At 35.0% G+C, this 22,927-nt stretch overlaps 1 protein-coding gene across 7 annotated transcripts in view; it reads right to left on the reverse strand.

Moving 5' to 3' along the window:
- The window catches only part of LOC118197659 (uncharacterized), a 126,973-nt gene extending 104,572 nt beyond the window's left edge, over nucleotides 1-22,401 (reverse strand). For all 7 annotated transcript variants that reach the window (XM_085827177.1, XM_085827178.1, XM_085827176.1 and 4 more), the window contains exons 1-3: nucleotides 22,274-22,401; nucleotides 18,667-18,909; nucleotides 14,442-14,678 (exon numbers count right to left, since the gene is read on the reverse strand). In XM_085827177.1, the coding sequence (XP_085683303.1) occupies nucleotides 14,442-14,678; nucleotides 18,667-18,909; nucleotides 22,274-22,343 (550 nt within the window). In that variant the 5' untranslated portion in view covers nucleotides 22,344-22,401. The remainder of the gene's footprint in view (nucleotides 1-14,441; nucleotides 14,679-18,666; nucleotides 18,910-22,273) is intronic.
- Nucleotides 22,402-22,927: the final 526 nt, after the last annotated feature.

Consider the following 22,927-nt stretch of genomic DNA (forward strand, 5'->3'; position numbering starts at 1 on the left):
CGAATTGCAAAATGAATTGAAAATGGACTCGGAAAGGATTCTTTCGTCACGTATGTACGTACTTACCTGTATATATGTATCTCGCATAATTCAGATACAATTAAACTTAGAACGTTAATATTTTGCATATAACACTGCTATAACATCTAGGTGTGTATCTACCTTTTTAATTGCAATCGGTAGTACAAAATCTATATATATATATATGTGTGTGTGTGTGTGTGTGTGTGTATATATATACAGGGTGTACCGTAAAGTTTGCGACAAACTTCTAGGGAAGGTAGGCCACATCATAAGGATTAAGAATTGCATAGGAACCTATACCCGGAAATGTCAGGGGTAAGTGATAGCAGAGGTAGAAGATGGGAAAAGAAACAAGGGTGATTAATTTAAAACATTTATTGGACATGAATTACAAATGGTGTCCGACAGCTTTAATGTTACAACAGATGCTTGAAGTTTGCACCATCAGACGCCAAACATGCCTGACACCGACGGACCATTTTAATGTCGCGAATTCAGAATATTTGATCTTTCTGGAGCAGGTTCTTGCCAATTTGCTTGAAAACTATGTTCCCCCAAATCTAAGGCGAAACATGTGATTCCAACATGATGGGGCCCCTGCTCATTTTGTAGTGGATGTTCGTAGCCATTTGAGCAGAACATTTCTGTATCGATGGATTGGACGTAGTGGACCAGTTCTCTGTCCCCCACGCTCAAACGAAATGGAAGCACCTTAAGGTCTTGGAAAGGCTTTCTGGGCGCAGGCAACTCAGTCTTTCAGGCGGAAGCCGAAGCCATACGTCAGGCAATCCTAGCAGCGAGTCAATTTAGCTACTCCACCGCGCAAATATACACCGACAGCCTGTTAGCAATTCATGCAATTCGGAATCCTTTTCACAGGTCGCCCATCATAGGGCGCATTCAGCAAACCCTGCATCAGCACGAAGGACGCATCCTCATCTTCTGGATTAAAGCACACGCTGGACACCAGAGGAATGAGAAGGCAGATTTACTAGCCAAAGAAACCGCGAGCAATCTCGATTCGGAACAACTGGCAATAAAATTGCCAAAATCTTATGTAAAGAAGGCTGTTCTAAACGCCGCACTCAAGCAATGGCAGGAAGAGTGGAATTCTATTCCGCAAGGAAGAAGGAGCTACGAATTCGCTCACAAAGTCAGCCTTAACAAACAGATATCTCAGCCACACATCACCAGATTTATAACGGGTCATGGTCCATTCCCCGAATATTTTCTAGAGCGAAGAATAACAAACACCAACATCTGTGTGTGTGGCCAGCCAGGTAGCCCGGACCATTATGTCACCTTCTGCCCACTAACAGGAGAGTGGCACATGCCGTTTTACAACACAGATCCAGCCTATAAAAGATGCTTTATTCGCCAACCAGCTGTACTTAAAATACTCAAAAGTATTATGGACAGACCGCAAGCATTTGGCTAGGACTTGTGTGATTCGGCTTAACCACAACTCTATCCTTTCCACATAACCAACCTTTATATCCAATGTACCTATGGCAATGTGCTTATGTATCGTGCCTTCATTAATTGTCACTCATTCTTACCTATGTTATTAATTGTCATTCATTATCTCATTAATCACCAGTGCATCTCCAATAATTGTTGCATACCATTACTTTAGTTTTAACTATCTAGATCAACGCACTTTTGTATCCAACGCACATCATTCGTTTAAGTGTACCATCCCTGTCTATGTATGTAAAGCCATGTAGAATAACACAGGATTTTGTGTTATGACTAATCGTCATATATCGTTTTACCGTACAAGTACCATTTTCAGTGCATCTTCTGTAGTAATGTATCAGTGTTTAAGCGTATCATTTCTACTAATGTCTATATTGCCATGTAGGATAACACACGAGTATGTATAATCATTATTTGTCATTTTTCGCATTAATACACAATTCAGTGTATCAGTTTTATTAATGTATACGTGTTAAAGGTTTCATTTCTAATAATATATACATAGCCATGTAGGATAATTTATGTTCATGTATTTTTATTAATCGTCATCTTTCATATTTATCCACAAGTACCATCTTCAGTGTGTCGTTTCTAGTATTAATGTTAAAGTGTAGCACTTCTACTAATGTATGTATAGCCACGTAGGACGATACGCCATCATGTGTAAATATTAATTGTCATCTCTCGCAATGATGCACAAGCATTAGACTCAGTGCAACATTTCTGTCAACTTATAGGTGCTTAAAATGTCTTATTTCTATTCATGTACGCATAGCGCAGTAGATAATGAGCAGTAATACATGATTATGTGTTATCATTACTTGTCATCTTTCGTATTAATGTGAAAATATCATTGTCAGTGTACCATTTCTATTAATGTATAAATGCATCATTTACCATGTTATAAATGTATATTAATGTATAAGTGTATCATTTCTGTTACTGTATGTATAGCCACTTAGATACACGATTACGTGTTACCATTATTCTTCATCTATCGTATAATGTATAAGTTTCAGTATTTCATTTCCATTAATGTATAAGTGTTTAAGTGTATCATTTGTACTAATATATATGTATAGCCAAGTAAGGTAATACACGAATATGTGTAACCTTTAATTGTCATCGTTCACACTGATACACAATTTTCATTCTCAGTGTATCATTTCTGTCAACGTATAGGTGTGTATGTATCATTTTTATTGATGTGTGTATAGTCCAGTAGAATAATGTATGAATATGTGTTTTCATTTATCGCCATCATTCGTATGTGTTTATGCATATCATTTCTAGTAGTTTATGTATAGTCATATAGGATGACACACGATTACGTGTATTCATTAATTGTCATCTTCTGCATTATTGCGCCAGTTGCGTCAGTGTTTCATTTCTTTTAATGTATAAGTGTTTATTGTTTGCCTATCTCATTAACCCCTTAGACCAATATACATATGTATCCAATGTACCTATACCACCAATGTACCTGTGTATGAAACTTTTTATTAATTGTATACTGAAGCATATATATGCACACGCCCTTGATTGGCCACGTAAATACCACATATTCTCCATTAATATATTCCCGATGCAGCCCTCTCAAGAAGTCGCCAGGGTTGTGTTGTTCTAATTAGATGACACCCGATTTGTCATATTAAGCCGTCCGGGTGTCCGGGCCCTGCATTCACCTGTCACCTGTCCCCCATGCTCACCGGATTTATCGAGCTTAACTTCTTCTTGTGGGAAGCCATCAAAAGTGTCGTCTATCACGATCCTATTATGTCTGAAATGGATCTTGTGGTTAAGTCTCCCTGCGCAGCTGTTACAATCAAAGCAACTCCCAGTATGTTTGAACCAATGAGATATATACTGGTACAGAACGTATCTGCAACCTCCAACCAGTTCCAGCATTAATGACACGTGACTTATGGCCGAATTCCGAGTCCTGATATATTTTACATTCATTTCTATGGGACGAAAGACGATTGCTCTGCTTTGTTACATAAAATTTAAGAAGAAAAGGTTATCCACTGCAGTGCCTATCGGTGTAGAGAAAATTTTGTAAAAGAAGGAGCTGTAACCTTTCACAGGTAAATTAAAACTGCAGGATTTATTATTTTATTATCAGTATTTTTGTCATTTTACTATCTCTGTTGAATTGGTTGGAAGGTTTCAGCCATATTGTATAAGGAAATTGCCGCTGTATATGACATTTTCAGCATGTATTATTAGCATCAAATTATATATATATATATATATATATAATTGTTTCAAAAGAAAATAGTAAAGTTAAATTAAATTTAAATAATTTCCTTGCGCCATTGCTGCAAGGAATGAATTTTGAATTTAACAAAACAAATTTAAAGTCAATAAATTCAAATAATGAAATTTAATTGCAAACAAATAAATGATTAATATTGCTGCGAACTAATCTACAATATCATTTAAATTTTGAGAGCATATGCAAATCAAGTGTAAGTATCAAAATCCATGAATAAATATTGTTACGAAATGTACAGGCGCGGTAAGATAGCTTCCCCGCAAAGCAGTTTTGGGGTTGCCATAAAATGGCAAGGGAAGCCCAGGTAGCCCCATTTGGCGAGAAATCGCCAATTTGGACGCCATATGGCCCCAATTCGCGATATGGGCTGATTGAGAACCTTCTGAAACGAATTCTTACAGGTTTAGCCCAGAATGTTCTCGAACACAAGCCGAAAGCTATATAAACCCAGCTGGTCCGCAGTCAGTTAGTATCGTGTGTGTGCCTTGTAGAGTTGTAGGGTTTATATTTATTTTAACTAACATTTATTTTAAGTTTAAACTATCTTTCCTGTCAATCCTTACTTTCCCCTGGAACTGCCAATGCCAGAATATGTAAATTTGAGTAGAACGCGCAAGCATTCAAATTATCAGCGGAAGTAGTATGATTTAAATAAAAGGAAACAAGTTCGGTGAGAGAGAGTTATTCTTACTTAACGAGCGCGGAGGTAGTTATAGAGATTTGAAAAACCCCGCGTTGCGGCCTATGTGCTTGGCGGGAAGTAGTTGCAATTGTTCCAGTGAGCTTCAAGTCTGCTGAATTAGCAGCCGTATTGTAAAACGCGGTGAGTTAGTTATTTGAGAGAGCCTCGTAGTTAGAATATTGTCTTTAATTTCTTTTCAGGTTTTTATTTTTATTTTGACTGCCGAGTTGGCACCGTTTGTAAGCGTCAAGAGCACGCAATTGTAAATTAGTACGTTGAATAAAAAGGGACTTAAACCCTTTATAAGACTCTGTGGTTTATACAAGCTTTCACAGTCACCTCTTGGTTGCGTGCTAGTTAGAGGCGCGCAACGTTATATTGGCGCCCGAACACTTATCGAACTGAAATGGCTGAAAACTGGATGGAAGCCGCTGGACAACACCAAGAAATGACAACGCAGTTCGAAGGATTTGGATACCTGGTCCAGACTTTGAGAGCATCAATCAAGCCAAACGTCTATTTCGACGGAAAAAATTCGGTGTCCGTATTTTTAGAAGGTATAGAAAACCACTTTCAGCTCTATCCTGTGCCCGAAAGACAAAAAGTTGCTATCGCCACATCAGCACTAAGAGGACAGGCCGCGCTATGGTGGAAAAATATAGGCAAATTTCTTCTAGGTGAATTTGGAAGCCCGACGTATACTTTTGAAAATTTCAAAAAATCGTTAGTAAAGGCCTTCCCCATAGTGAAAGATCGCGCACGGCTGGAAGCCGAGCTATATAGTTTCTATCAACGGGATACAGCACAATTGACGGACTTTATTTTACGAAAAATCAAGCTAACGGATATGTTGTATGGGAAAAAACCCGATGCGGAGATTATTGAAATAATATTACCAAGATTGTTACCCGCTGTCCAAGACTACTTTGAAGTTAGAAACCCAACCACATTGCAGGAACTTTTCGAATTGGCGGTGAAGTTTCAAAATCCCAGAATCGCGGAAAGAGCGAGAGGGGAAACATATTCTCAAAGTACCAGAAGGAAGAAGGAAACAAGAAATGGAAATCGCTCGTATGGGGGAAAGAACTATCAAGCTAACGCATCGAAACTTGAAGGGCAAGGCCCAAAAAGAAAATTTGAAAATAAGCATCCGCGTACCCAGAAGACACAGATTGAAAGGAAAGCTTTAAACGACTAGAGGGGCCTGTGAAAGGGAGGGTCCAGACCCCGGAAGTTTTAGAAAAACCCTCAAATAGACATCTAAATACAGTCATCGTAAAAAACTCACAGCTACCAATTATACAAGTCCTGGTTGGCGATGTACCAGTAGAAGCCCTCATCGATACAGGGGCAGAAGGCAATTTCATGAGTGAAAAGTTCTTCAAAAAGAATTTTTATAGGATACGACTCTTTAAAACCAGAAATACGGAAATTATAGCGGCGCAAGGAAAAACATGTCACTGCATCGGGAAAGTAGCATTAAACGTACAGGTAAAAGAGGAAAATCTCAAAGTATTAATTTTTGTGGTGAAACACCTCCAACACTCTCTTATTTTAGGTATGGACTTTTTAAGGGCCGCGAGGGCCAAATTAAATTTTCAAGATAGTTCTGTGGTGTTGGAGATGGACCAGAGGGTGGTGGAACCTGTGGAGACACCTGAAGTGGACCTTAGCCATCTGAATGACCATGAAAGTAAAGCAATACAGCAAGTGGTGAGTAATTTTTCTCATTTGTTTTCAGAAAAACCCGGAAACTGCCAAATAATAACACATAAGATTCAATTAAATGCCGAAAAACCTTGTAGGACTAAGCCATACCGTTATGACAAACAAAAAGACCTAATCATCGAAGAACATATTCAGGAGATGTTAAAGAATAAAATAATAACGCCCATAAATAGTGAGTACGCGAGTCCAGTCGTACTATGTAGGAAAAAGAACGAGTTTCCTCCTTCGGATAAAAGGGCTTGGAGGTTTGCTATTGATTACAGAAAACTAAATAGTATTACCAAATTTCCAATTTACCCTTTGCCGGTTATAGACGAGATCATTAGACAGATCAAATCGACAAGATATATGTCTACTTTGGACTTAACGTCTGGCTACTATCAAATAGCTATGAGACCCGAAGATATACATAAAACCGCGTTTATAACAAAATCGGGCACTTATGCATTTTTACGCATGCCCTTTGGGTTGTGTGGGGCCCCATCAACATTCCAGAGAGCTATGGACATTGTTCTAAAGCCTGTCCTAGGAAAATCAACTTTAATTTATCTAGATGATATAATTATAACGAGAAGTACGTTGGAACAACACAATAATGACCTCGAACAAGTTTTTTAATTATTAAAAGAGGCCGGTCTTACAATTAACGCCTCAAAATGCAAGTTCGCAACTAAAGAACTTAAATATCTCGGTTATAAAATTTCGCAAAAGGGTATAGAAACGCAAGATTCAAAAATAAAAGCTATTAAGAATTTCCCACCGCCCAACACCGCCAAGAAACTTTCGTCTTTCCTTGGACTATGTTCTTACTATCGATCTTTCATAAAAGATTTCGCTAATATTGTTGAACCACTCTTAGTAATCAAAAGAAAAAAGAGTAAATTTACGTGGACAGCGGAAGCTAACACGGCTTTTGAAAGATTAAAAGAAGCGCTTATTAATGCCCCTGTTTTAAAATTCCCTGAGGGGGACGAAAACCTGGAAATTGCGGCAGATGCATCAGACTATGCGGTGGGGCGGTTCTTATGCAAAATAACCATCCGCTGGCATTTTTTAGTAAAACATTGAATCAAACACAAAGGAATTATACAGCTACAGAAAGAGAAACATTAGCCGTATTAATGGCTGCACACAAATTTCGAGTTTATTTCGGCAAATCGCCAGTAACTGTCTTTTCGGATCATGCGGCTGTTGGTAGACTTTACTCGGGAAAAACCCTAACGCCCAGGTTAATAAGATGGGCTTTAAAACTCCAAGAATATAATATCACAATAAAATATAAACCGGGTAAGGAAAACAATGTAGCTGACGCACTTGCTCGTATAAAACTGGACGAGGAAGGTAATGAACTTAAATGCGCTGTGTTGACTTCAAAAATTTTAGATTCTAGAGATACGGTTATTACTGAACTGAAAGCTGATCCTGAATTTGGAAATATCTATGCTTATTTGAAAGACCCCGAAGGCTTTGAGCATACAGATATCGATGCGATAAGAAATAGAGCAAAAAACTATGAAATAATAGATAATTTTTTATTCTATACGAAAACAACGAACGAAAATCTTGAGTATAAGCCAGTCATCCCAGCCTCGCTTCGATTAAGCATTTTGAGGGAGTTGCACGAAAAAAAAACAGCGGGCCACCTCGGGGTCAGAAAGACTTTAAAAAGGGTACGCGAGGCGGTATATTTCCCGCAATTATACAAAATAGTAACGGCGTATGTCAGGTCCTGCAATCAATGTCAGTTAATAAATGATATTAATTACAGCCCGGCCGGGTACTTAAATAGCATTCGCGCTACATTTCCGAATGAAATTTTAGGCATAGATCTCCTTGGTCCCTTCCCCCAGAGCGAGTTAAATAGAAATCGTTTTCTTTTAGTAATAGTAGATCATTTTTCAAAATGGATAGAAATTGTTCCACTTAAACGCGCGTCAGCCAAAACAGTCGCAGATGCATTCTTACACAGATACATTTTAAAATACGGTGCACCGATAAAAGTCATTAGCGATAACGGAAAACAATTCATTAGTCAAATATTTGAAAACATATGCAATGGACTTGATATACGCCATATCAAAATATGGTTCCGTATAGACCACAGGCTAACATAGCAGAAAGAGTTAATAAAAACATTGTAAAAATAATTCGCAGTTACGTTAGCACACATCACAAGCGCTGGGATGGCTACATAAATGAATTAGCTTATGCTTTAAGAACGGCACATCATGATACTACGGGAAAAACTCCAGCAGAATTATTTTTAGGCAGAAAGTTAATTACGCCTTTAGACAAATTATTCTTTGTGCAACAAAGAGAGCAGGAATTCAAACAAAAGGACGTGCAAAAACTAATTGATCAGGCGCTTAAAACCTCGGATACGGCAAGAAATAGGCAGAAAATTTATTACGATAAAAAACGCCGTGAAGCAGATTTTAAAGTTGGTGATAAAGTATTGAAACGGAAATTTTCTTTATCAAGTGCCCCAGACAATTTTATGGCAAAGCTAGCTCCAAAGTTTGAAGGCCCCTATGTAATTCAGGAAATCAAAGGAGTAGTTTTATATTTTAAAAACGAGAGAGGGGAAATCTGTAAAGCAAGTCCCGACCAGGTGAAAAAATACTATAATCCCAATGATTTTGAAATCCTTAAAAGTTTCTTGCAGGACTCAAGTCTAAACGAAATAGAAGGGCCAGAGACTGCAACAACTATTCCACCACCCAAGAAACGGAGAACTGAAGAGAGACCTAGCACTTCTACAACCCGGACGTCGGTATCAAAAAGAAAAAATGATTATCAAACTCCGGCGTTTAAGAAAAACAAAAGTACAGATGAACCGGGTAAAGAAACCGTGGTAAAAAGAAAAACACCACCTACAAAGGATGGCAGGAGGAATTACACATCAAGAAGAACGCGCACACGGCCACAGAGTCAGGTGCCAGCAAGGCCGCCATTCCGGAAACTGAAACGCCAACAGGAAGCACAGAAGTACGAGGAACAGAAGAAATTCAAGGACTCCAGACCGGAGGACGTCAAGACCAGCCGTCCCAGGCAGAAACGCAAAAGCCAACAACCAGACGATTACTCCGTCAAGAGGCCAGCATGTAGAGGACGCAAAAGAAAGATCAACGGGGACGACAATTGGAGATCAACAAGGAGAAGATTGACATCCATGACACCTCTAACTTGGGATCAATTTTGTCAAAAACGGATGACGGAGTTTCAAGCATCGAAAACTCAAAGATAAGTTAAAACCTTCTATAAATATTTTTCTCTTTTGTTCCGAAATGTTATGCATAAGTACGAAGTTCTATGTTTTGACGAAAGTTAATATGTCTCGGTTGAGACTTAGTTTTGTTTTACTTTATTTAGCTAAGGCAAAAGTATTATTTTCTTTAAGTGTAAAAGCTAAAAACAAGCATTTTCTGTTGGTCGAAAGACTAATTCTGTTATGTTAAAGCCAAAATTTGGCCGGAGATAAAAATAACTTCGTATTCTTGTATGTACTAATAAGAATTTTAGTTTCAGTGCCGCCAGCTTGGCGAAGGATGAGTAAAGTAAAAATTTATTTTCTCTTATTCATTTTATGGTAAATTGTAAAAAGCATATGTATTAAACTTTTGTAAATGTATGTAAATACTTGCATGTTATGTAAAAGTAGAATTTAGTCTAGAAGCATAAAATTGTAGATGCTAAAAGTGAATGCTTAAAAGCAATGAAGTCAAAATTTAAGTATTAAACTGTAAAGTCATGCTTTAGAGCGAAAGCCTGCATGTTTAAAAGATGAATGAGGGGGAAGTTAGAATGAATGTGTTTTGTAGGGTTCTCCACCTACATTTGAATTTTTAAGAATATTAAAGTAGCTCATTGAGTTGTAGAATGTCGAGTAAGGTGTGTCTATTTGGTTGTTGAATTCTAACAAATCATGGTGGTTAGAGGAAGTGTTGTAAGACTAAAACACGAATATACCCGTTTGACACCACACACGGTGGAGAGCCAGGGTAAAGTTAAATTAATGCTTGAAAAATTGAATGAATGTGAAGTAAGCAATAACTAAGAAAAACGAAACGTTAAAAACAAAAATTTATTGTGTCAAGAAAGTGTAAATTATAATGTATGTAGAAAGATACTGATACTTATTCCTTCCAGGTGCTGGAAGGAAAGACCAAGATTGATTGATGAAGTCCAGGAAAAGTTGCTGTAAGAAGAAACCTTTGTAAAGAGTAACAGAATTTTAATTGTTACATAAGATTATTTTTGTGTAAACGAGGCTTTCGCCAGTTAGTTCAGAATTAGATAAACTTACAACAGGTCGTTTGTAGGACCTGCTTCAAAGTTTTCCAAATTCTGGCAGCGGCAAATGTAGGGTTTATATTTATTTTAACTAACATTTATTTTAAGTTTAAACTATCTTTCCTGTCAATCCTTACTTTCCCCTGGAACTGCCAATGCCAGAATATGTAAATTTGAGTAGAACGCGCAAGCATTCAAATTATCAGCGGAAGTAGTATGATTTAAATAGAAGGAAACGAGTTCGGTGAGATATTCTTACTTAGCGAGCGCGGAGGTAGTTAGCGAGAATTGAAGAACCCCGCGTTGCGGCATATGTGCTTGGCGGGAAGTAGTTGCAATTGTTCCAGTGAGCTTCAAGTCTGCTGAATTAGCAGCCATATTGTAAAACGCGGTGAGTTAGTTATTTGAGAGAGCCTCGTAGTTAGAATATTGTCTTTAATTTCTTTTCAGGTTTTTATTTTTATTTTGACTGCCGAGTTGGCACCGTTTGTAAGCGTCAAGAGAACGCAATTGTAAATTAGTACGTTGAATAAAAAGGGACTTAAACCCTTTATAAGACTCTGTGGTTTATACAAGCTTTCACAGTCACCTCTTGGTTGCGTGCTAGTTAGAGGCGCGCAACGTTATAGAGTATCGAGTTAATATGTCGTCTAGCGAGTCAATCCCTGCGGAGTCGATCGAGTTGACAGCTGGGCAGCGAGTGCCGAGTGGGTCGTCGAGTGCACCGAAAGAGTCTCTTAGTGTATCGCGGTTAATGTATTGTCGAGAGAGCGTGTTGAGCTCGGGAACGACTGAACCGAAGAGTCGGGAGCCGTGCTCTGTGTGTCGTCGAGTGCATCGCGAGTTGTAGCGTGAAGAGTCTCGAGAGTACGTGGAGTTCCGAGAACGACCGAGCAGAGTCGGGAGCTGTACCACTGGTGCTTTGCAGTGAAGCTGTCTCCACTGTGATAGCTTGATAACCTGAAAGCTGTGTCGCTGATCGTGTCAGCGTGTTTATAACAGTTCGACGACTGTAAACGAAATTTTGGAGCTGTCCTGATTAATACTGGCCAATAAAATGTGTTTCGATACTTTATCAAGTAGTATTGTCATTATTCACTCCACATTCTCACGAACCCCGTACGAACGTGAAGGGAGAAAATAATGTAACACTATATAATTCCAAAAAAATTTTAATCCTAAAAAATTACAAAATAATGCATAATTGAATAATTGTTGAGCAGACAGGAGACAGACTTATCAAGGGGAAGTTGCCTCCAAATCTAACTCGAAATAAAGAATAAAGCTAATTAATGATACATAGGTGAATCCATTGCAATTAGGCATTTTGTATCTGTTTCTTTTGACATTCCAATTTGGCTACTGATCTACTGAGTCTTGCTCATATTATTTGATGGTATCACAACCCCTGGGACAATTTTTCCTTATTGTTTCCCAGTTACCCTTGTATTTCGTTGCTTAGTCTTCCTCTTTTTAGAGCACCGATTCCAAACTTGAGCTCTGGGATATATTTTTAATTATACCTCCTTACATAAGATCCATGCATTTATTACTGCTAGATCAATCGGAGCCTGAAATACCACCTTTTAGCTTTTAGTGCTGTAGAGACATTAGGTACTTTTTGGAAGCAGGATACTTGAAAAATGAGCAACTCCTTCGCCGGGAATCGAACCACGCACCTCTGTAATACGTGCCCAGTGTACAGACCCCCATACCGCGAAGGCACGCTAAGAAGGTGGGAGAAATGCCTTATAATGCGATCCTATGGCGATCTAAATGACTGTCCAACAAGTCTACTCCATCCATATAGTTATTATAGATTGTAACAAATTCTGGGTAGTCAACTTCGTTATGAGTTTTTGTAGATCGCTCGAAACGCTTTACTTTCTTTTGTGGCAATTTGCTTGTGAAATTGTCTTTCCATATTACAGATGATACATCAACACCATCCACATTTGCTATAAATTCATCAATTGAACCTCGTGGTAATGTTTTTAGTTCCTTCTCTGTAGGAAGTTTATAATTAGGAATTCTGTTCCTGCGTGCTGCACCTAATGAGTGTATGTCCTGTTTATGCATGTACACAAGTAATGGAACTGATGTGTAGTAATTATTAAATTCATTTTTAAAAATAATTAATCCATGTATGATACTATTACTAAGTGCCTAAATATGCTAAACTTCTAAATTAATAGTTTCAAATGCTGCAACAAAATCATATAGTAACATACCTAAAATTTTGTAATAATGCAGTTTCACATGATGTTGCAGATATGCAACACATGCAAAAACTGCTATCAATAATAAATGGAAACTAATAATGGAAATACTAAAATAATGGAAAAGAGTAATTATTTTAAAAAGCATGGATCTACATACTTTATTTTATGTAGGTGAATTTTTATTTTGTAATAACGTAACTCCAAATACGAATCAGACTAAGCAAAACAACAGTGAATTCTGAAAATCTGACGTACTATGATAATTCCCTCCATATTTAGTAAAAAAACAGCACTACTGCCATCTATTCGTGAAAAGGCGCTATGATCCTTCTGAAAACATATAGTAGCAGAAAAGAAATATAGATTAGTTAATGGAAATTCCACCAGATGCCACCAAAGCACAGGTATTTTACATGTTGCAGATATGCTACACTATGCGTTTAAGGGAATGACTTTACAAAACTTTTTTGTTTTTTTATTATTAACGTGTTGTGTGTTTACTTTATATATTAAGTATTACATTCTTGAAGCTCGTGCCACATAAAATTCGATTCGACACAAAAATCACAAAATACTTAAAAACAGCATATCTTACGAATTTCCGGTAGACAGTCTCGCATGCTGGAGATAAAAATGATTTTTTCTGTACGGTGTTGCTATTTCTCGTTATGAAAGCATTAAATTTGTGAATCAAAAACTAGTGAACATTTTACAAATTACGAACTAATTAACCAACCAAATCCGAAATTCAAAAATTCGGGCTTCCTGGAGCCTATGTTCTAGTAGACAGATACGTTATTCAAAGTTTGACGGCCACAAGGTACCACTCTTTTTCTCAAAACGAGAAATATACATACATTCATGCAGATTCTTCGTTATTGGTGATTCTGTAATAATAATAACAATAAGAATTTGTGCTAATAAAATGCTTAGCTCAAAGAAAAGCAGAACCTTTACAAGTGATATCTATATAATTTTCCAAATTATGCAAGCAGAAATTTTCACCCTCATATTTCTAAAAGGTCTGTAGGATTTTATTCAATATTCCTGAATATGCTAAATAACAGATCCAGTGGAATGGTGTCCAAATACCAGGATACCTGGGTACCAAGACCCTACCCTTTGTGGAACGTATTAGGCGGTTTCGAATTATGATTTAGAACTGCAGTAAAACATATAATGAGTAATTACAATACATGAACATAAAAGGATTAGTGTGAGCCCTACAGTGCTAAGAACATACAACAAAACAAGAGAAGTGGAATGGTAAGATGAACAGCGAAGGCAAAGATTATTAGATTATTTTTTATTACCAGTGGAACCAAAAATATCTTCAAAGACTTCAAATACTATGAATAATTTATCTATGGCATTATTTTTGGCTTGAATCTAAGGCAATTTGACCACGATTTTTTGGAGGAAGTTTCCTAACAAAAAGCCACTAAATACATTGACAAGCTCTTTGGAAAACCTAAAAATTCATACATGGTATTAACATAATTTCAGGTTCATTTTCAGAAAGGTTGGCATTAGGAGCTTGTTTCTTATTTTCAACGACATTTGCATTAGTCATATTCATATTGGTTTGAACAGGCCTAACAGGAACAGTATTTTGCATGTCCGAGTTAGTTGCAGCATTAACATTACTATTCTCATTTCTAGAAATTTTCACAGCATACGGCAAAGGGAACTTAATATACTAAATACTAAATTATAGAAAAGCTATAAATCCAACCTGCATTTTCGGCAGCTACAGTATGGTATGTTTTCCACTCATCTAGGAATATGCAGAAGGCTTCTTCTTCTTCGATATTATAAATGCATGTTGCATTAATCTCTTTACATTTTTCATCTAATTTCTTACATTCATCGATATTTTCGCATTTATCACCACTGGTCCCTCTTCGGCAACGACAGACGTTTCCTGAACACTTAGCACCATGTTGACAGTCATTATCAATTTCACAGCTTTCTGCAAGCAAATATCAGAATTATTAATGGCATACAAAATATCAAAAAAACATAATATTTATTGGTTTGAAAATTTGACTACAAACATGAATAATTCGTTGATGTTACAAAAATAAGTGCATTATCTGAAACAGATGTAGTATCGAACAGGAAACATTTCCTTCGTTGGTAAGAAAAATGCTGTAATTAGAAATTGTTTAACTTAATGTAATTAAAAGAAGAATATCAGTTTTGTTGTAATTTTGTGAAGTTATTTATATTTTTGTTTGTAGTTTTATTGAGCATTCTATGTTCTTTTCCTCTTCATTAATTTTGTTTGCTTATTTTATTTTTTGTTTACTTTACTTATTACTTATCATTTGCCCATTTTATTGTAATTTTGAGTATATATCTTACCATAATTTTTAAATTTTATTTTTATCTATAAAACATATTTAGTTTTTTATTGTTGTTTCTTTTGTATTGTGAGTCTGTGAAGATATTCGCTAGAATTGAATAATTAGTTCAAGTATTATAAGCAAAAAAGCTTGAAAACGTTTGACTGTGCTTTTGAAATATTTGCAAGAACTATTTCCTCTTCTTCTCCTTCTTTCTTCCTTCCTTTTTCTAAAAGATTCTAAGATACTGTTTCCTTCTACTCCATTGCTAGCCAAAAACATCATAACAGACTAGTGCAGCATTCTCACTTCATATAATTATTCTAACTCTGGTGGAAATCATTTTCTTCCCCTATCGCTCTTTACTTTAGTTAGTTTACTTTTTATTTAGCTGTTATATTTGAATATTAAAATTCATTGAAGTCATATACTGAGTGATTTTTCAGTCTGTTTAATAAAGGAGCTTTCAATAAAATATAAATATAATAATAAAAGAGATTACATAATTTCAAATAAATACAAAGATAATTTCAATAAAATATAATAATAAAAGACAATTCAGTTTCCTCTACTAAACAAGAAAACTCAGAACGTTTGTAAAACAGGCAAATCGACAACCTTTGCCGACAGATGGCGCTTTCTGCTCTTCCACTGGTCGCCTGTAGGTTATAAATATGGTCGAAATATGATCAACATTCTTTGCAGAATTTTTCGCTCCTGATGATGGGGAACCTGTTTTCCCCTGGAAATCGATTAGGATTTTATACAAGGTTGTCGATTTGCCTGTTTTATTTTCCACGTCGGCGTGTTTTTTTTTTTTTTTTTTCTCTTTTTTTTCGTCTTAGAACGTTATGCTTAGTAACACCATATTCTTGGAAGTTAATTTACAATATTCGTTCTCACTAATATTAAAGCTAAATTTTACATTTATGTTAGCTAAATTTTAATTTCATGTTCCTTTCCTTCATTTGTAGAAATCGCTACCATACCGAGTTGCAATGTTATTGAAAGTTCAAGATTTCCTCGTCATGATTTTAGTTTTTTATTTCCTTTCTGGTTCCCATTATGCACAATAGACACAAACTGCATAATAGACACAATTTGCTTGATCAGTTTATCATACCAGTTTATTCTACACCTTCTACGTAAATTCCAGATAATCTGATCCCTTACCAATCAAGCTGCCAAACAAAGAAACTTGAAAAATATATTTGTCTACCTTATTCTGATAAATTCGAGTTAAAGTAAGATCTAAACAAATAACTTTATTTTTTCTATACACTAAAATTATTTTCCTGAAGCTCTTGCCACTAAACCTAACCCACCATATAACAGTTAATATCGCCTTATCTTATAAATGCACTTAATGCTTCTTCAGTTACGGAAAGTTAAATGAGTTTATGAAAACATTATTTCTACTCTATACAATCTGTATCTTTATATAATCCATGCTTTTACTGAATAATAATCTTTCAGTAGGTTAATTTATGAAATTGAGAATGCTCAAATGTTTTTCCCGTAAATATTTAGGATTATTTAACTCTTTGTTTTATATCATTCAGATTTGAAAATATCTTTAAAGAATGCTATAATTTTGGTTGAGGAATTATGGAAGGTTAGAAGGATGGAAAATCCTCAAAGCAAAGAAACATAAAAACATTAGACTAAAAGCGCCTGTTACACTGAAGATTATCCTTAAGTTAGTTAATAGGAATGAAATGATATGACATCAAAATGTAGATAAAAGGACAGCTTTATTGAGGAGTCGTCAAGGTTTATTCACAGTTAATGAGATCTATGAATTCGAAGTTATTCTATTAAAATTCCAAGTGAAGCTCAGCTGTGCACATGAAAAGATGACTTTTTTATATTTCAGCTTGGTTATCTCATGAAAGAGCTCACCCTGGAAATGAAAGAATACTCTTTCCGTCCATGTGTAATTATCAGATTTTCTTGTGGACAGAATCTATTAGCAGACAAAACGGATTAAATTAAATATCCACAAAACATTCAGAAACAATTATTGCAAATAAGAAATTTGCTCAGAAATTAATAAAAATTATTTGTTACAAAATACTCTTTTTTATGTATAATCTGTAAACTTTTCAGTTCGATTTATTCCGAGTTTTTGCAGCATTCTATGGAGGTGGAAATTCAACTGCTCTTGTTCTACATACACATTTGCTTTGAAATCATGAGAAGACTATTCACAAAATTGTTCAGAAAATTAGAAAAAGTCGGCTAGCATTTCCTCCTTCAAAAATAATTCTTAAAATACTAAACAAGTCTGGCATCTTGTTTTCCTCAACGTAAGTTGTATCTTCTACTTAGTTGTCGTCTGATCTCTTCTCCCTTTTAAAGAAAATGCTTAATTTTTCTAATAGGCATGATATACTCGACTTTCATTGGAGCTCTTCCAGTTAATCATGATGACTGAAAGCTTCTGTACTCGTTACCTACGTTTGGGCACAGACAGCTTTTTTTTTCGCCCACCAGCGGCCGAGCGGTAAAGTCGCTGAACACTGGTAGTTCGGTCCGAGGTTCGAATCCCGCGAATGGGCTGGCTGCATGGGTATTTTCGTGGTTTTCCCCATGTGTAACGTGTATACGAGCCAGTTTCACTTAGAAAGTCCTCCACGAAGGCATCCCTCCTCTTAGGCAGATAGCCCTTGTGTGCTTTGCCTTAATTAAATACACCACACCACCAGTTTTTTTTCTGCTTACACACCATTTCACGAAGTAATTTCAGAACACAATTTACTGTGTTAAGAATGTGTGATGCTATTTACATGTGGTTTAAAATGGAAGACATTTTTCAACTTGATCGCGCGTTTGCCATGCGAGACATTAGCTGCAAGAGTCTTCCGTTTTGAAAAATGAATGTTACGATAAATGAAGTTTAAACTATAAATGAAACTTACATGAAAACAATTTGTATGAAAATTTGTATTAAGACATATAATCCAAGGAGAGTCTAAAATTATACTGGTGCAAAAACAATGAAGTAAAATTAGTTAGAGAATAAAAGTTTTTTCCAGATAGAAATCCTAAATTAGCAAAACATCCTTGCATTTCCATAACTCTTTAAACAAATATTATGGGATTTTTAAAGAGCAATAATATTTGAATGCAAGAGCAAAAGCAAGGATTAAAATATTGAACCCTTATATGCACGACATATACGTGATTTCAAAACAAATATTTACAAAGGAATATAATTTGCTCATGAAAGCATAAATGTTTCCAAAACTATTCGTGCTGTTTACATGACATTTTTGGACGTATTTGAGATTCATTAAGTCTCAAATATTTCCAAATTAGTTTCAATTTACCGTAGAAGATCAGAACATATCATTTATAAACATTTAGAGTATCATAATAGGTTTTTAGTAACCTTTACTTCCCAACTTTATTAACTGCACTCATTTAATATGAAGTAAACACCTTGATGCACGTACATCAAGAGGAAGAATATAATTAAAACTATTTAATTATCACTGGAACTGTACACAACATAAAAGTTTGCTTCGGAATATGCATAAGGATTTTTAACATTACGTGCAAGTATCTGTATAACAAAGTATAAATATAAAGAGAATATTGTTATCTCACCTCTGCAAGTTCCAGTTATTCCATCGTATATCTTCTCTTCGTCCTTGCATTTGCAGAACGCTTTTTCTTCTTCGGCGTTGTAACTACAGACAGCATTAGCTTCATCACACTTTTCATCTAACTTCTCGCATTGTTCGATATTCTCACATTTGTAGCCACTGGTGCCCTTCTTGCATACACAAACGTTCCATCTGCATTCACCGCCATTCTGACAATCAGATATTTTTTCACATTTCCTTGAATCTGAAATCAATGCATTATAGTTCCTAACTAGGAGACAATCAGATATCTCTTCATATTTTCTTAAATCTGAAAGCATTGTAATTAAGTTCTAACTGGGAATTGCATTTAATTTTTTAAACATAAAAGCTAAAATTTTGAAACCTTTTTTTGTAGATAAATGTCAAATGAAGAGGTGTCTGATATTTGTGTATTTCCTACATCCTTTACTGAAAGTTGAGATGAAAGGGCTTTATTACAAGAACCTCAGGAGACCTCGCATGGATTTTCCATGGATCTAAAAGGGAAGTCCATCCTAAAAGAGGAGTACTTTTTCTGAAATGACATGCCGATATTTTTTTCATATTTCGATTCTACAATTCAAATTATTCCCAACTGCTAAGTATTCTAAAAATCGCTCGGGTAGTTTTCAGAAAATCAGCTGTCACGATTTTACCTCCTCAGTATTAATTGAATTTGGTAAATATTTACTAATATCTTTTTTTTATTGAGCTTACTTGGTTCCGTCTTTAATTATTCGAAATTTAGACTCAGTGCAAACAACATTCACAGATATTTTATGATTTATTTTCTAAAATTTGTATTTTTTAGTTATTTTTATAAATTTTCCGAAAACATTTCTGAATTATAACCTGTAAAATTTTTACCGTCACCTTAAAGCAGATATATTTCTAGGCTTGCCATCAAAACGTTTTGTTTTTTATTCAACATTTCCCAAGATATACTTGAATTTATACACTAACGCGTTTGGAAGTTTATCATATTTTTTATAAGCAATAACAACGCCAAATGTGTTTTATGCACTTTGCTAAAATTACTTTAAAGCATAAAAGATGCATCTTTTTTTCCTCTCATACACGAAGCGAAAAGGAAAATGCGTTATCATAAATTAAGAATTTCGTTAAGTGCTAAGGATAAATAAATATTGCAGTAATGTGAAGAAAGTATACCAGAATATATTTTTTTTTAATTTATCGGTAAGTTTCTCAACAAATTTTAAAAAAATTAATATTTAAAAATAATTATAGTCATAGGATAGAAATACTGAGAAACATAATTATGTCAATGAAGATACAATAACACGCTGAACAAATATTAATTTAGAAGTCAGCGACAAAAATCACCGTTATATTTTCAACGGATATAAATTCCTGGGGTATTTTCAGGATTCGTTGCCAGTGTGGCTTAATTTACATTGGCCAAACTAAGAGAGCCTTAAAATTTCGCGTTAAGGAACATGAGGCATATGTTAGAAAAAAGGAAGCACAGAAGTCTTCTGTTGCCCATCATTGTTGGGATCCGAAAATCACACTTTCAAGTTTTTAAATTATTCAAAAAACATCTTCCATTGGTGAACTGGATTTTCTAGATGCATTCCACATTCAAAAAAATCTGTCTGTTCTAGTTGACGACCCTAATTCCAATCCATCTTTGCCTTGAGCCTTCAAAGAAATTATGTTTTAGTTCTGGTTTCATCAACAGATGGCGCCAGTGGCTTATCTCCTGTCCAGGCTTTCTTATCTAGTCATTATATCTTATCTCGTTCATTTGCGCTTTTGCAGCTGTGGATGATGGTTCAGTAAAACCATCGAAACTAGTCCTGTGCAAATTTGAAAATATAAGGCTGATTTTTGTTGTTGACTTCTAAATCATTATGTCATTTTAGAAAAAGTCCGATTTTCTGTCAAAATATCTATGTTAGAACAATGCTATATATAAATCTAATATATAAAGTCGCGCTTTAAGACATGGAAAACCCAAACTAAATTTCGTCAACAGGAGCAGGATATATAAAAGTGTCTTTTTTTTTTTCAAAGTGTACTTTATAAATAGACTCTGAGTATAATAGTAACATTTATCCTTAGCTTGTAAAAGCAGAGACTTCATCAAATTTTGACAAAGATCAGGTCATTACTTTCAGACACTAGTGAATAAGTTCCAAAAGAGTCAAGAGTAGATTTTATACTCTACGAAATGATTAATACCTGTTATGGATGGTGAAACAAATGACACTTCGTAGTCGTTGGAAAGCTTGTCGTTGGAAAGATGCGTCTTGATTGCAGAGTTCAATACAGACTCTAATAAATATTTACATAAACGCGTACTTTTAATATTTAAAGGCTTGAAATTGATATTGAATTATTAGATGACTGGAAAAGGATGCATGGTAAGATGAATAGCTCTTTCTGTTGCACTAAGTGGTCAGGTAAGCTCGTGTATCTTTTGAAAAACATTTTCTCGCCTGTGTTACAGTACCCCCACATGGATGGATATCATGTGGTACAGATACCGGTAAAAATGCGAGGAATACCTAGAATTTGCAAAGTGATGAGTAGGTATCGTCGCCACCTTATTAACTATACAGAACAAAGGAAGTCTTGATTTCATGCTGCACACCACAGCAATCCAGCATGCCGCTCTGACATTAGGTATTGTTAGAGTTTTCTAATATTTTCCATATTACAAGGAACACTTCACAATTACATTTGACATTCACTGAATTCAGTTACAAGCACTTAATTTAAAATTATTATATTTTACAACACAAATCGTAATAGACACTAACAATATTCCTTATTTCCATCACATTCGAATTCCTTTGCATAGCATTTTCATAATGTATTACTTTACAGTTTACATATTATCAGTTTTGCTTTTGGTTATACTAAAATTTTTTGCACATAATTATTATGTATTACGTTCGATACAATTTATGTCACAATTTTTATATTCTATGATACACTGCATTGCTTTTTATTTTATTTCTAGGAGTTTTATTTATATTTGTGGGATGGCATCGTTCATTATAATCGGATGACGCGACAAGCTGTGAGAATAAATCTTTTACTTTTCCGATCATAGAAGTCAGACGATTCCGCCAGACGACTGAAAGATGTTTACATGTAAAAGACGGTCGATTCTCTTCATCTGTAAATATCATCTATGTAAATTCATCCTTCTACACATGTAATCATTTTGTAGTTTGTAGCAACCATTCATGTTTCCATTAAATATTCAAGTTATTTGTAAATTGAACTAGTTTATTAGCCCCTAGACAGCCATAAAAGAAGTAAGTTTACAGACATCATATTCCTAGACAGCAAGTACCGATTCTACATATTAAATAAATTATATTAAATAATTAGTTATAATTATATTAAGTTTATATTAAATATATATATATATATATATAGCCGTTCTTAGAGGGTTATTGTTAGAATAAATTAGTGTTACTTTTGCATAACTAAAATCTCCCAGTCTGACAAAATATATTCTAGCAGAAAACACATTTATTTCATAAGCGTAATTTAAAGATATAAATAATCAACTGTCAAAATTCTTGGAGAAGAAAGAGAAAAATATTTACTTGGATCTGGATTTGCTCCACACAGTGCTAAAGTTGACAGTATTGCAAATGGAAGGAAAAATATCTTCATGTTTCTAGCCCTGTGAAAATTCCCAAATAGATTTAAGAAGAAGTAATTTACCTTTCTTTTTTCAGGTACTACTGGGATAAAACACATCTGACGCTTAGATAAGAACTTTCGATAATTCTGCTAGGGCTGATAAGCTATGTTAAGTACAATTCAACGACAAGCCTTTTTTATACGGAAAATTTTTAGAAGAAATCATACATTTAACGGAAAAAAATAGCGGTTAAAATGCTTTATCGCAATTACAGACTAAAAATGATACAACGTATAGTTTCATTATTAAAAAATTAAAAACAAATAAAATGTTTCCATTTTTTTATGTTCCTATTAATGATAGTTTGCATTAAAGGATCTTCCTATAGTTATGGTTTTTATTTCACTCAAATTGTGTTCAAAGGAAGCAAAGTGATTGTAATTCCGTGGATCAATAGCAATATTTTATAGAGTTCCGTCTGTTTTGATAGCATAAACTAGGAGAACTCTACTTAAGACTTAAGTGACTTATCACTATGTCCTGAAATTAAGACAAAAACATGGGAAGTGTGTAAAAGACGCTTTTATTTAACTCAGATAAAAGTTAAACAGAA

The sequence above is a fragment of the Stegodyphus dumicola genome, chromosome 11, assembly GCF_044657685.1.
Source record: "Stegodyphus dumicola isolate Sdum_Otavi_A_Nest chromosome 11, ASM4465768v1".
Lineage (NCBI taxonomy): Eukaryota > Metazoa > Arthropoda > Arachnida > Araneae > Eresidae > Stegodyphus > Stegodyphus dumicola.